This window comes from Schistocerca serialis, chromosome 9 (genome assembly GCF_023864345.2).
Source record: "Schistocerca serialis cubense isolate TAMUIC-IGC-003099 chromosome 9, iqSchSeri2.2, whole genome shotgun sequence".
NCBI classification, from domain to species: Eukaryota; Metazoa; Arthropoda; class Insecta; order Orthoptera; family Acrididae; genus Schistocerca; species Schistocerca serialis.
This window is the reverse complement of record NC_064646.1, coordinates 174936272-174948758: the sequence shown is the minus strand read 5'-3', so window position 1 is coordinate 174948758 and position 12487 is coordinate 174936272. Positions and strand designations below refer to the sequence as shown.

Below are 12487 nucleotides of genomic sequence, written 5' to 3'. Positions count from 1 at the left end.
TTTCCAGGGGCAGATGTGGACTCTGACCACAATCTATTGGTTATGAACTGTAGATTAAAACTGAAGAAACTGCAAAAAGGTGGGAATTTAAGGAGATGGGACCTGGATAAACTGAAAGAACCAGAGGTTGTAGAGAGTTTCAGGGAGAGCATAAGGGAACAATTGACAGGTATGGGGAAAGAAATACAGTAGAAGATGAATGCGTAGCTTTAAGAGATGAAGTAGTGAAGGCAGCAGAGGACCTAGCAGGTAAAAAGACGAGGGCTAGTAGAAATCCTTGGGTAACAGAAGAAATACTGAATTTAATTGATGAAAGGAGAAAATATAAAAATGCAGTAAATGAAGCAGGCGAAAAGGAATACAAACGTCTCAAAAACAAGATCGACAGGAAGTGCAAAATGGCTAAGCAGGGATGGCTAGATGACAAATGTAAGGATGTAGAGGCTTATCTCTTATCTCACTAGGGGTAAGACGGATACTGCCTACAGAACAATTAAAGAGACCTTTGGAGAACAGAGAACCTCTTGTATGAATATCAAGAGCTCAGATGGAAACCCAATTCTAAGCAAAGAAGGGAAAGCAGAAAAGTGGAGGAAGTATATAGAGGGCCTATAAAAGGTCAATGTACTCGAGGACAGTATTATGGAAATGGAAGAGGATGTAGATGAAGATGAAATGGGAGATACGATACTGCGTGAAGAGTTTGACAGAGCACTGAAAGACCTGAGTGGAAGGAAGGCCCCGGGAGTAGACAACATTCCATTAGAACTACTGACGGCCTTGGGAGAGCCAGTCCTGACAAAACTCTACCATCTGGTGAGCAAGATGTATGAGACAGGCGAAACACCCTCAGACTTTAAGAAGAATATAATAATTCCGATCCCAAAGAAAGCAGGTGCTGACAGATGTGAAAATTACCGAACAATCAGTTTAATAAGTCACGGATGCAAAATACTAACGCGTATTCTCTACAGACGAATGGAAAAACTGGTAGAAGCTGACCTCGGGGAAGATCAGTTTGGATTCCGTAGAAATATTGGAACACGTGAGGCAATACTGACCCTACGACCTATCTTAGAAGCTAGATTAAGGAAAGGCAAACCTACGTTTCTAACATTTGTAGACTTAGAGAAAGCTATTGACAATGTTGACTGGAATACTCTCTTTCAAATTCTGAAAGTGGCAGGGCTAAAATACAGGGAGCGAAAGGCTATTTACAATTTGTACAGAAACCAGATGGCAGTTATAAGGGTCGAGGGGCACGAAAGGGAAGCAGCGGTTGGGAAGGGAGTGAGACAGGGTTTTAGCCTATCCCCGATGTTATTCAATCTGTATATTGAGCAAGCAGTGAAGGAAACAAAAGAAAAATTCGGAGTAGGTATTAAAATCCATGGAGAGGAAATAAAAACTTTGAGGTTCGCCGATGACATGGTAATTCTGTCAGAGACAGCAAAGGACTTGGAAGAGCAGTTGAACGGAATAGACAGTGTCTTGAAAGGAGGGTATAAGATGAACATCAACAAAAGCAAAACGAGGATAATGGAATGTAGTCGAATTAAGTCAGTTGATGCTGCGGGAATTAGGTTAGGAAATGAGACACTTAAAGTAGTAAAGGAGTTTTGCTATTTGGGGAGCAAAATAACTGATGATGGTCAAAGTAGAGAGGATATAAAATGTAGACTGTCAATGGCAAGGAAAGCGCTTCTGGAGAAGAGAAATTTGTTAACATCGAGTATTGATTTACGTGTCCGGAAGTCGTTTCTGAAAGTATTTGTATGGAGCGTAGCCATGTATGGAAGTGAAACATGGACGATAGCTAGTTTGGACAAGAAGAGAATAGAAGCTTTCGAAATGTGGTGCTACAGAAGAATGCTGACGATTAGGTGGGTAGACCATATAACTAATGAGGAGGTACTGAATAGGATTGGGGAGAAGTTTGTGGCACAATTTGACTAGAAGAAGGGATCGGTTGGTAGGACATGTTCTGAGGCATCAAGGGATCACCAATTTAGTATTGGAGGGCAGCGTGGTGGGTAAAAATCGTAGACGGAGACCAAGAGATGAACACACTAAACAGATTCAGAAGGATGTAGGTTGCAGTAGGTACTGGGAGATGAAGAAGCTTGCACAGGATAGAGTAGCATGGAGAGCTGCATCAAACCAGTCTCAGGACTGAAGACCACAATAATAACCTCGAAGATATATTTCTATTAATATTTCTGGACAAACATGTGGGAGGGTATACAAATTGAAACACATCGGGGATAAATGTGGTTCCCGACCATACCAAACAAAATAATTGCTCCAAACATCCTGACAAAAAATCAACAAATTCTCGGAACAAAATAGCGTCTGCAAGGGACAGTTATCTTTCTTTTCTTCAGAAACAGGTAAGTGAAACTACATCCAAATGCTGATGGACAAGTATCAAATGATGTACAGATTCACGTGGTCGTCTTGTAAAAATCGTTCAGAGAATTTCTAAGTCCCAAGCGCATATAAAACCGGAATCGTTACGAAAAATGATACATAAAAATATTCGCACAAAGATACTGCAATAAAGAAACGCAGTTCAGACGCTAGGCATGGCTAGATCTCATCAAAGGAAGTTGCAGACAAGAGCATCGAGGTCTGCGCCCTTCATCTAGAGACACCAGCACGGACTCAACTCCAGCTCGTGAAGGGCACGGTATATGATCAATCAAGTCTGTAAACGAATGGTACCAACAAAGTCTGACAATTAAACCTCACTTTTGAAGCAGGCGCTGTTCGTGTTGCACAGTATTTTGACACTAGTTGAAGTGGCTACCAATTTAGAAAAGCTTTTCTGCCCGTGACTTCAGCAACGTGTATAAAGAAGGGAAAAAAACAAGGCGCTGTTCTAGGAAATGGTTGAAATTGAGAAAGAAATTTGGTAAAGTAAATATTACACTCGGAACATGAGGATTTCATCAACTTTCTCCGAACGGACAATCAATCTTTTAATAACCGAGTGTCTTCCCCTTTCATTGGAAAAGAAGACACAAGTATGCGAAAATTTATTCTCTTCTACTTGGTCCTCTACTGTCAGTTCATTAAAATGCAGCAAAGTGGCAACAGATATATCGTCCGTGGAAGAAATGGACCGCTTAGATTTTTTATTTTGTTTTATTGTACTTCTGTTTGTATGTTGTGCATAGAATATTGATTCTCTTATTATCCTCTTCCCGTGTAATATATGACTGGGAAAGACACAACAACTCTACCCTTTTGGCAATTGTCAGTGCTGTTTTGTTTTTATCTTTGATCGTAGTTTGCATGGTTGTAGATGCTCACGACGCCGAGAGACAAATTGTAATAAAATTCTTTTTCACTGAACATGCACAGCGACTCACCGACACAAACAATGTCCAGCACCCTGTCAAATCTTCTCGCAATCAAAATTTCTCTCAAACACGACATTCTCTGTGTTTGACAAATATGTCGAACAGTGTCATAGGCCGTCAGATATTTGACAAACTTAGTAAAGTTTGTCAAATTTTTTGATCGTATAAGGGGCCTTAGGGAATCACTAATTCTGACCTACCGCCCTTCCGTGGGCGTGCTAAGAACTACGAAAAAAGTACTACTGTCGCCCACGCGCGTGTCGGCTCGAAGAGCATAGCGCAAGGCAAGCTTGGATCGACTATCGTGTGCGTCTTTGAAGAAGCTACACGCCAGCAACACCGTGGACATAACAATTATATCGTTGTAATGAAACGAGGCTATCAGCCACTTTTCGATTACAACGAGTCAAGAGAGGCAGAGATGTGATTAAGCAGCTACACTACTTTTCAGGATGAACAAGTTTCAAATCACAGTCCGGGTATCCAGATTTATACTATCCGTGATTTGCCAAATCGATTAAGACGATGTTTTCGATGGTTCCTTTGAATGGGAAGCGTCCGATTTTCTTCCCCAATCGGAGTTCGTGCTCCATCTCTAATGAACTCGTCGTCAACGAGAAGTTAAATCCTAATCTTCCTACCATTCATGCAGTTATGGCTGCCTTTTCACGCACTCAGCAACATTATTCACTACGCTAGTAAGTGAATGCATAGATCCCAACAGCAATCGAAGGCATCGCGCACTGACTCATTTGACAACTTCCGGGGTGTGTTCTCAGGTGGAGCCGACGTGGAGGGTGCTGGAGCAGATGGTAACAGCCGACCTGCAGAACGTAATGTCCCTCGACGCCCTCGAGTCATCGCACCAGATTTCTATCGAGGTGGGCCATCCGGACGAGATCAACGAGATCTTCGACAGGATCTCCTATGGCAAAGGTAAGCGGCCATCTTCGTAATCGTTTCTGTTATAACAATGGCGACAATATATCGCGAAGCGAATCGCAGTGACTAAAGAAGAAATCCTCTAACAACGCCGGCTTGGTTTTAAGAAGCACATGCAAATTACAGGATGCATCTTATTACTCTTATCTGTTATACAATAGTTGTATTTGTTATTGCAATACCAAGAGTTAACTAAATCTGCCGACATCGTTTTGTTGCATTTGGTTTCCAGAAAGCAGTGTTTCCAATCGTGTTTATTAGACGTGACTTATCTATATTACTAACCTGCTGAAAAAGGTTCATCGTTGTTGTTGCAGGTTGCCTATGTAACGGCTTCCAGAGGCAACAAAGATTTGATTTTCAGTATTTCACGTGATTATTGAACGAATTTAAAGATTTAAATTTCTGTCATAATCTGCCCCATTAAGAAGTGTAATCTTAACTTAGAAGTTCAACTCAATAAGGCAAATATTACAGTGAGAAACTGTGTATTTGCCTTGAGGCAGCGTAAGTGACTTCATCCAGCATTTAAAAATGAGAGCACTTAGCGACTTCCAAAGAACTTTGCACTTAATTTCAAACTTTTTCCGACCTTTTTCTTGAGACACCCTCACAGAATAATGAAAGAAAAATAGTTTATCGCTTACCACATTTTCGCTGTACATGCCACAAAGCTTCAGCGCCAGACATGAGGTTTCAATTTACTACTTCATTTTACTAATGACTCTATTCACAGCACATTTTCCAGACAGTATCCATATATACCACCGAATTTTCCTCCAAATTATATCAATGTATGAAACATATTTCAGTTGGCACGATGTCATAAATATTGAGATGCGTGAAAAACTAACTTCTCTTAAAATTGAGTTGTTTTATACATGAGTGCGCTATTCTTTTAGGTAATCACGCTGATGGGTGGGGTTGGTGGGGGGGGGGGGCGTGAAGAAGGGCATGTGGTGTTAATCGTCGTCATCCTAAGCAGGCAACCTAAGCTGTCAACAAAAGCGTCTGGAGCAGATGTTTGCTTCAGTGCAGAAGAAAAATAAATGCACATTTAGGAGCATTATAGCTAATGATAACATTATGCATGAAAGAACGACCATAGACGTTTTTGAAGAAACTAGTGTTTCAACTGCGTTGTAAACTTGGCATATGAATCAATCCCCAGAATCTTTTACTGTGCTGCAGAATGTGTGGTTTGAAGCTTTCTAACACATTACAACACTTTACCGGATCGGTACACTCTCCTGGAGCTTTCACGGGCGTCCTCTTACTAGCTCAGTCATCCAAACATATCTCAATAGTTTGATCCGTCAGTGACTCTCCCAGCTCTTCTAAATTCCACATTTATCACTCCTACATATCTTGCTGGAGCATAACTCCTGGGAGAAAGAAAGTGCCATTGTGATGCTTTCATAATGAATCCTCCTGTATCGACAAGGAGTGCTCTTCCTGATTCCTAAACTGAACGCCACAGAGCGAAGTACTGGAACAATTAAACTTGTAGCCGCATCATTACGATTTTCCAGAAGGTTCATTTCGCCATAATTGGCGGCACACAGTTTCATTAAGCCAATACCTTACATGGCTAATCCATGTCTGTACAATTTACATCTACATAATTGTTCTGCAATTAGCAATTAAGTGCCTGGCAGAGGGTTCATAGAATCACCTTCAAGTTGTTTCTCTTCCGTTGCACTCTCGAACTGCGCGAGAGAGAAATGAGCAATTAAAACTTTCCGTGCGAGCTCTGATTTCTGTTATTTTATTACGGTGATTATTTCTCCCATCGTATGTGTGAGCCAACACAATATTTTCGCAATCGGAGGAGAAAGTCGGTGATTGTAATTTCATGACAATATCCTGCCGCAACTAAAAACGCCTTTGTTTTAATGATTCCCACCCCCATTCGCGTATCATATGCGTGGCACTCTCTCCCCTATTTCGCGATAATACAAAACGAGCTGCCCCTCTTTGGACTTTCTTGATGTCCTCCGTCAGTCCCATCTGATGCGGATCCCACACTGCACAGCAACACTCCAGAAGAATGCGGCCAAGCGTGCTGTAAGCAGTCTAATAGACTTGTTGCACTTTCTAAGTGTACTGCCAGCAAATCGCAGTCTTTGGTTTGCATTTGCCATAACTTTAAGTTATCCGTAATTGTAGTCTCTTAGATTTTTGTGATTTATCCTATAACCGAAATTTAGCGGATTTCTTATAGTACTCATGTGGATGCTTTCAGCTTGTCAATACTTAGAGTGAAGTGCCACTTTCCGCATCATACAGATAACTTGTCTAAATTATTTTGAAAATACCACCATTATTCAGGGCGTTAGAGGTGGAAGTGCAGATATTTTTGTTGATGACTGCGAACAGTGTATCTAATCACATTACGTCAGTATTTACTTCATTTGCACGCTAACAATTATGGCTATTAGGAGTAGTATGTTTTTAGGTTGGTTACTGTCTCAAAGTACGTGTGGCAAGAGCAAGCCATTATTGCTCATTTTCAGGTGAGCAGTACACTAAGTTCTGAAAATTTTCTGTTTGAGGAACTACTATATTTTTTGTTTTATTTTAGGTGCTTCCATAATTCGGATGATGGACCATTTCCTTGGAACGGAGGTATTCAGGAAAGGCCTGACCAGATATCTGAACAAGTGGTGAGTACAATCATTTACTGCAGCCTAGTTATTAACTGTCTTCATGAACTGTTATATTTTAGATATATTATAGTTTCGATATCGCGTCCTTTCAGTTAGGTATTACCATCTCATCAGAAATATAAAGTGGACGTTCTAGCAAGTAACATACTTCTAAAATAGGTCGCTCAAATACAACGAGAAATAGAAATCATAACATTGGCAGGTTTGTTTTGTAATTCATACAAGTGGTACGCTGTAGCGTAAACGGTTAGTGGTAAGAGTCCTACTCTGACTACAGTAGACTTTTAAAATCAATCTCACCTTTCATAAAACTACGATGTTCTCGTGATCAGTACAAAATCATTCTTATGTAACGAAGTACTAATGAAAGAGTTTCGTCTGAACTACATTCACCGATAACTTAGCATATTTTTGCAGATTGTGTTCCACAGCTTATATCAATTGTAAAAGTGGCGTCATGTAACACCTCAAGCTACTGTTTAATTTCTTCTTTGTTGTGCAATCATCTTCGGTCAAAGACCACAATCCACCAGGATTTTTTTTAACAGAAAGTGTTACACACAAACATTATTAACAATTAATGTTCAGTCATGCTGGGGTAGATTCATGGCATATGGTATAGTGTCTGTTACAATATATGATCAGAAAAAGGTATATCAGCAAACAGAATAACCGATAATACAAATTTCTACCTGTTACTGTTGTCATTACTGTCGCTGCTATTAACTGTGAAAGATGAGTTTTGTCAGTATTTCTTAAGTGCAACTGGCGACAAAGCGAAGTGGTATAGTACTTAAGACAGTGGACTCGCAATGTAATGGAGCAGGGTTCAATTCCCAATCCGGCCGACAAGTCTTAGTTTTCCCATGGTTTCATTAAATGGCGTGAGGAGAATTTCAGGATCATTACTTTGAAAAATACACGACTATTTTTTTTTACCTTCCTTGTCCATTCTAAGTTTGTATTCCACCTTTGAAGACGTTGCCATCGACGGTTCGTTAGCCCGAATCTCATTTCTTCTCGACGATTGTCACTCGACTCACAACCCCGTCCTCACTGTGGAAAGTAAGCCCCCGGGTTCGGGTTCCAGTCCAGCACACTTTTTGAATTTGCCAGGAAGTTCCAAATGAGTCCGGATGCTGTGTGGACAGACCATGACACTTCAACTGCCAGCCATGGAAATCGTCTGAAAATATGAAATAGTTTTTTGAGTTGCGAGAACACGAATCAAATTAATGCAAAAAGTCTGACCGCCGACTTGCCTTACAAGAGCTAAACCTGCGTAGGCAACGCGGAACGTGTAGCATCTCTTTAATAGCACGCCATACTTCATAATATTTTTGTTATCTGCCTGGACAGCCGTGCGCGTTAAAGAGCGCATTCAGGTCAAATCATCACAGCAGATTAACGATGAGATTTGGTGTGCCGGTCAGCCTTGATGTGGTTTTCAGGCGGTTTCCCACCTACGACTATGTGAATACCGGACTAGTATCCAACTCCCGCCTCAGTTACACGATTTGCAAACATCATTTTATTTTTATTTATTTTTGGAATTGGGCAGCAAAGAACATGCAGCCAACAGTGGTTACAAAAATGCTATGTTACCATAATCGAAATCACCACATCAGAACAATAAAAAGGAGTTAGCTGTAAAAACATAAGTTCTTAACGTAAAACAAAAACGCTTAAAGACCAGCATCATAGAGCCAGCAGTAGTTACAACAGTGCTTAGTTGACATTAGTACAGTTTTCACAATAAAACAACGCTAAGAATGTGAAGTACAAGCCGTTGTCTCCTGATAACAGTGTCTAGAAGCGATGATTGTCAACTGTGTTGGTGGGCGGGATAACGCCCGCTTCCCAGCCTCATTCGAATGAGAGAAGTCACATGACTTCCACTAAGCTTCACCGAGCTGAACCATGGCCAAGAAGAGACGTTAGGTTTTATGGCCGCCAGGTAGCCGCCCTTCTAATGCTGGGATATGTGCCATTCATAATTCTTGTCGTGAGAAATAGCTTTCCTGAATGCAGAGTTGAAATCCGTAGAAGGGTTTGGTGTTGGGCGGAACGATTCTTCTGTAATGCTCCTCTTATGGGGCGGTCAATAGTTTCATTATGGAGAATGCCATGATGCCGTTTTATCCCTAGTAAACGGACGTCAATGCTCAATGTGCACGGGTCTATTTTGGCCTCCAAGACATATATGTTAGTCTGTTTCTCAAATGCCGGATGTTGTAGTTTCTGCAGCATCGCAAATATTAGAAAACTTCCTCTCGCTTACACTGAGTAACACTATCACAGACAGTTGGGGTGCACATATTACGTCCAGAGGGATAATGGAGTGGCGACAGGATGGGCATCCGACCACACCTTACATCCCTCAACAAGAATGCCGACCCTGCGCCAATGCGAGGCAAGGGCACAAAAAAAAGAAGACTTCATGATATTTTTATTTACTGGAGAAGTTGATATCGCACGTATACTAAGAAATCACAGCACACGATCTGAATATTTTCTGCACATAAATTAGGTGTTTCCGTCTAAAGGAGAAGCTACGCATTGATGCCCTGTGTGGTAAAATTATGAACTACAGAGTTAATTTTATTAAAGGAAAACAAAGTTGAACGTTCAGAATGACCCATCGACACTAGAGACTGAACACTACCTCAGTTGAACGAGAGCTTTTCACAATGCAGATGATTTCCTTTTGAAAGTAAAACCATGAATCACTTACTGATGACACAGGCCAACGATGGAACAACTTTTTTCCAGAAAAAACCTTATTCTTATGTGTTTTAGGGTGGGAAATCCAAATATGATACTTAAAAAAACTGTATCACCCACCATTTCTTCACATTTTACAGTTAAATTTATTAAATTAAGCGATTTTTAAAGAATTTAATAGTTTTTATATAATTAAGATAATTTAAAAAGGAGGTGTAATGAATGTGTATGACGTTGGTAGCACTGCTAAAAACATTTGCTGACAAAAACAGGTCGATTCTATTTTTGTGTTAGCAGATGGTGTTTTGCTTACTGTCAACCTAACCTCACTTTCCCGTTTCCTGTACATGCGATCAGTACAATGTCTAATCGTGGTTGTAAAACCTCTGCTGACAGTTTTTGTTATATTTGTGGTGAATTTATGATTAAAAACACCAGAGAAACATTACAGACTTTGTGAAAAAGGTTTATCTATCAGTCTTTGGATCTAAAGTTGGGCGCCGGGTAAGGCATGTTATGTGTGAGTAGAAGATCTGAGAAAATGGTCCAAAAAGGAGAAAAAAGGCTTTAGATTTGCTGTTCCTATGGTATGGATGGGGCCAAGAAATCATTCCTATGATTGCTAGTTTTGCAGTGGTGATATTGCTTGTCATAATTCGAAAAACAAGATGGTAATAAGCTACCCTAACCTTCTGTCCGCCATCCGACCAGTAGGGCATGGTGTAGATTTCCCAGTTCCTGAACCACCAGATGATTTAAATTCTATTCCAACAGAAGTCGCCTAAGTGACGTCAGATTGAAAGACTCGCACTACGTGGCAGAGCTATCCCAGTCGAGTCTCCCAGCCATGCCATACCATCATTTCATTTCATTTAGCACTTTTCCTTTATGTCCTTTATATTGTGTTCACGATGAGATGTCGGTGATTTTTCGCAGTGATTAAAGTTTCTTGCGAAGGTCGTAGCGTACAGACTGAACAGATATTAGAAAAGTTTCTGACAAAGAGAGTAATTAACAGTGGCTAGTTGCCGTAACGTCCTCGACACCCCACAGAAAGTCTTGAATGAAAGTTTTTCACTATCAACTTACTCCGTAAAGGTGTGCTTACGATCAGAATAATACCGTGAAACCTTCCTCACACAAAAATCATGGAATCTGACCTAATCTCAGAGCAGACTGCTCCCTAGGCTTGTGTTACTTAAAAAAGTTCCGCAGGTGGAGCACAGCAATACCTTTCACAACAGTCTGGCAACACGATGTGGACGCGGATATAAACTAGTTTATCGTTGAAATAAATCCAAGATATGTTGCGCCAAATTTATTACGGCGTTCTGTCCCATAAACCCTGACGTGTTACACTGCTCTAACAATTAAAATAAAACGCAACATACTTAATTACAAAATACATCGATATTTCTACTTCGTAGCCACGTCGGGACAAGTGTTCTGACGCCGAGTAACTCTAGATTCAGATTCAATTACTATAATGAAGTATTTTACTGTGATCGCTCTCGTTCGTAACAGACACATTAATTTTTATTGTGTCTGTACCTTTTGGCTCCAAACTTAATGTTTTGAGACAAGAAGTAAATGGTCGCATATTAATATTTAGTGAACACTTTTAATCGTACTACAGTTACTTTAGTTCATAAAAACTGTTTGAAGCGACGAGCACCATCCTCAGTACAGTAATTATACAGTGTGAGCAAGAGAAAACTGACCCGGAAGATGTTTCATGCAACGTAAGGTAGGCAACGCAGCTTACATCAGTTGCATGGGACGGATGATGTAAGCTGTGTTGCCTATCTCAAGGTGCATGAAACATCAGTTTTCTTTTGCTCACACGTTATTTCGCCACACTAGCTCTAATAAACAATGTGTTGTACAATGAGACAGGCAGCTATTGCCGCGCGGGATTAGACGAGCGGTCTGCGGCGATGCAGTCATGGACTGTGCGGCTGGTCCCGGCGGAGGTTCGAGTCCTCCCTTGGGCATGGGTGCGTCTTTAGGATAATTTAGGTTAAGTAGTGTGTAAGCTTAGGGACTGATGACCTTAGAAGTTAAGTCCCATAAGATTTCACACACATTTGAACATTTTGAACAGGAAGCTGTTACATTACCCTTAAGTTCTCTTCAATTTCTACAAAGGTTTCAAACCCCAACCACTTCGTATGAGCCCATAGTAAATATCAAAGAGAGTGACATCCGGTGGCCGCGCTAGCTATTGGACAAGTACTGAGGGTACCTGCATGTCAGGTGTTTGTGGGCATTAATATCGAAGTGGGATGGTGCGTCTTCTGCTTAAATCAGATCTTCTTGTGGATAACTCCATTACGACCGACTGATTCCTCGTCTGTGAAGAGTACAAACTATAGGAAGTTCAACGCTATAGTGCTACACTGGGTAACCCAATACTAGCATAGAATTACGAATTGTGTATTGTTTCTTAATGTTGCGCCGCAAGTACGCATGCGTCAAGCCTTGTTCGTCATAAAACAAGCTATTTACAAATATGTGTCTTCCACACATTGCTCAAAACCTCTTAGCATCTGAAATATTGTTTTCCGACCACTGGTTTCTTACCTTAAAATATTCAATGTAGCATCCTGTAGCGAGTTTATAATTTGGATATTAAAATTTTGTGAAGCATTTTAGCCCAGTGCGCCGAAGCCCTGAAGGCAGGGCTGCGCTTGACTCTGTACTTTTTCCCTAATGAAGTCACATCTTCTCATTTACATTCCATTGACTACGAACGTAATGACCCAACGTCAGATCATTATAATATTT

The 12487-nt window shown here is 40.7% G+C and overlaps 1 protein-coding gene across 1 annotated transcript in view; it reads left to right on the top strand.

Annotated features, from left to right (window-relative positions):
* Positions 1-12487, top strand: part of LOC126418899 (aminopeptidase N) — a 310305-nt gene that overhangs the window by 199256 nt on the left and 98562 nt on the right. Inside the window, exons 7-8 of the mRNA XM_050085916.1 lie at positions 4145-4301; positions 6892-6973. Of these exons, the coding sequence (XP_049941873.1) occupies positions 4145-4301; positions 6892-6973 (239 nt within the window). The remainder of the gene's footprint in view (positions 1-4144; positions 4302-6891; positions 6974-12487) is intronic.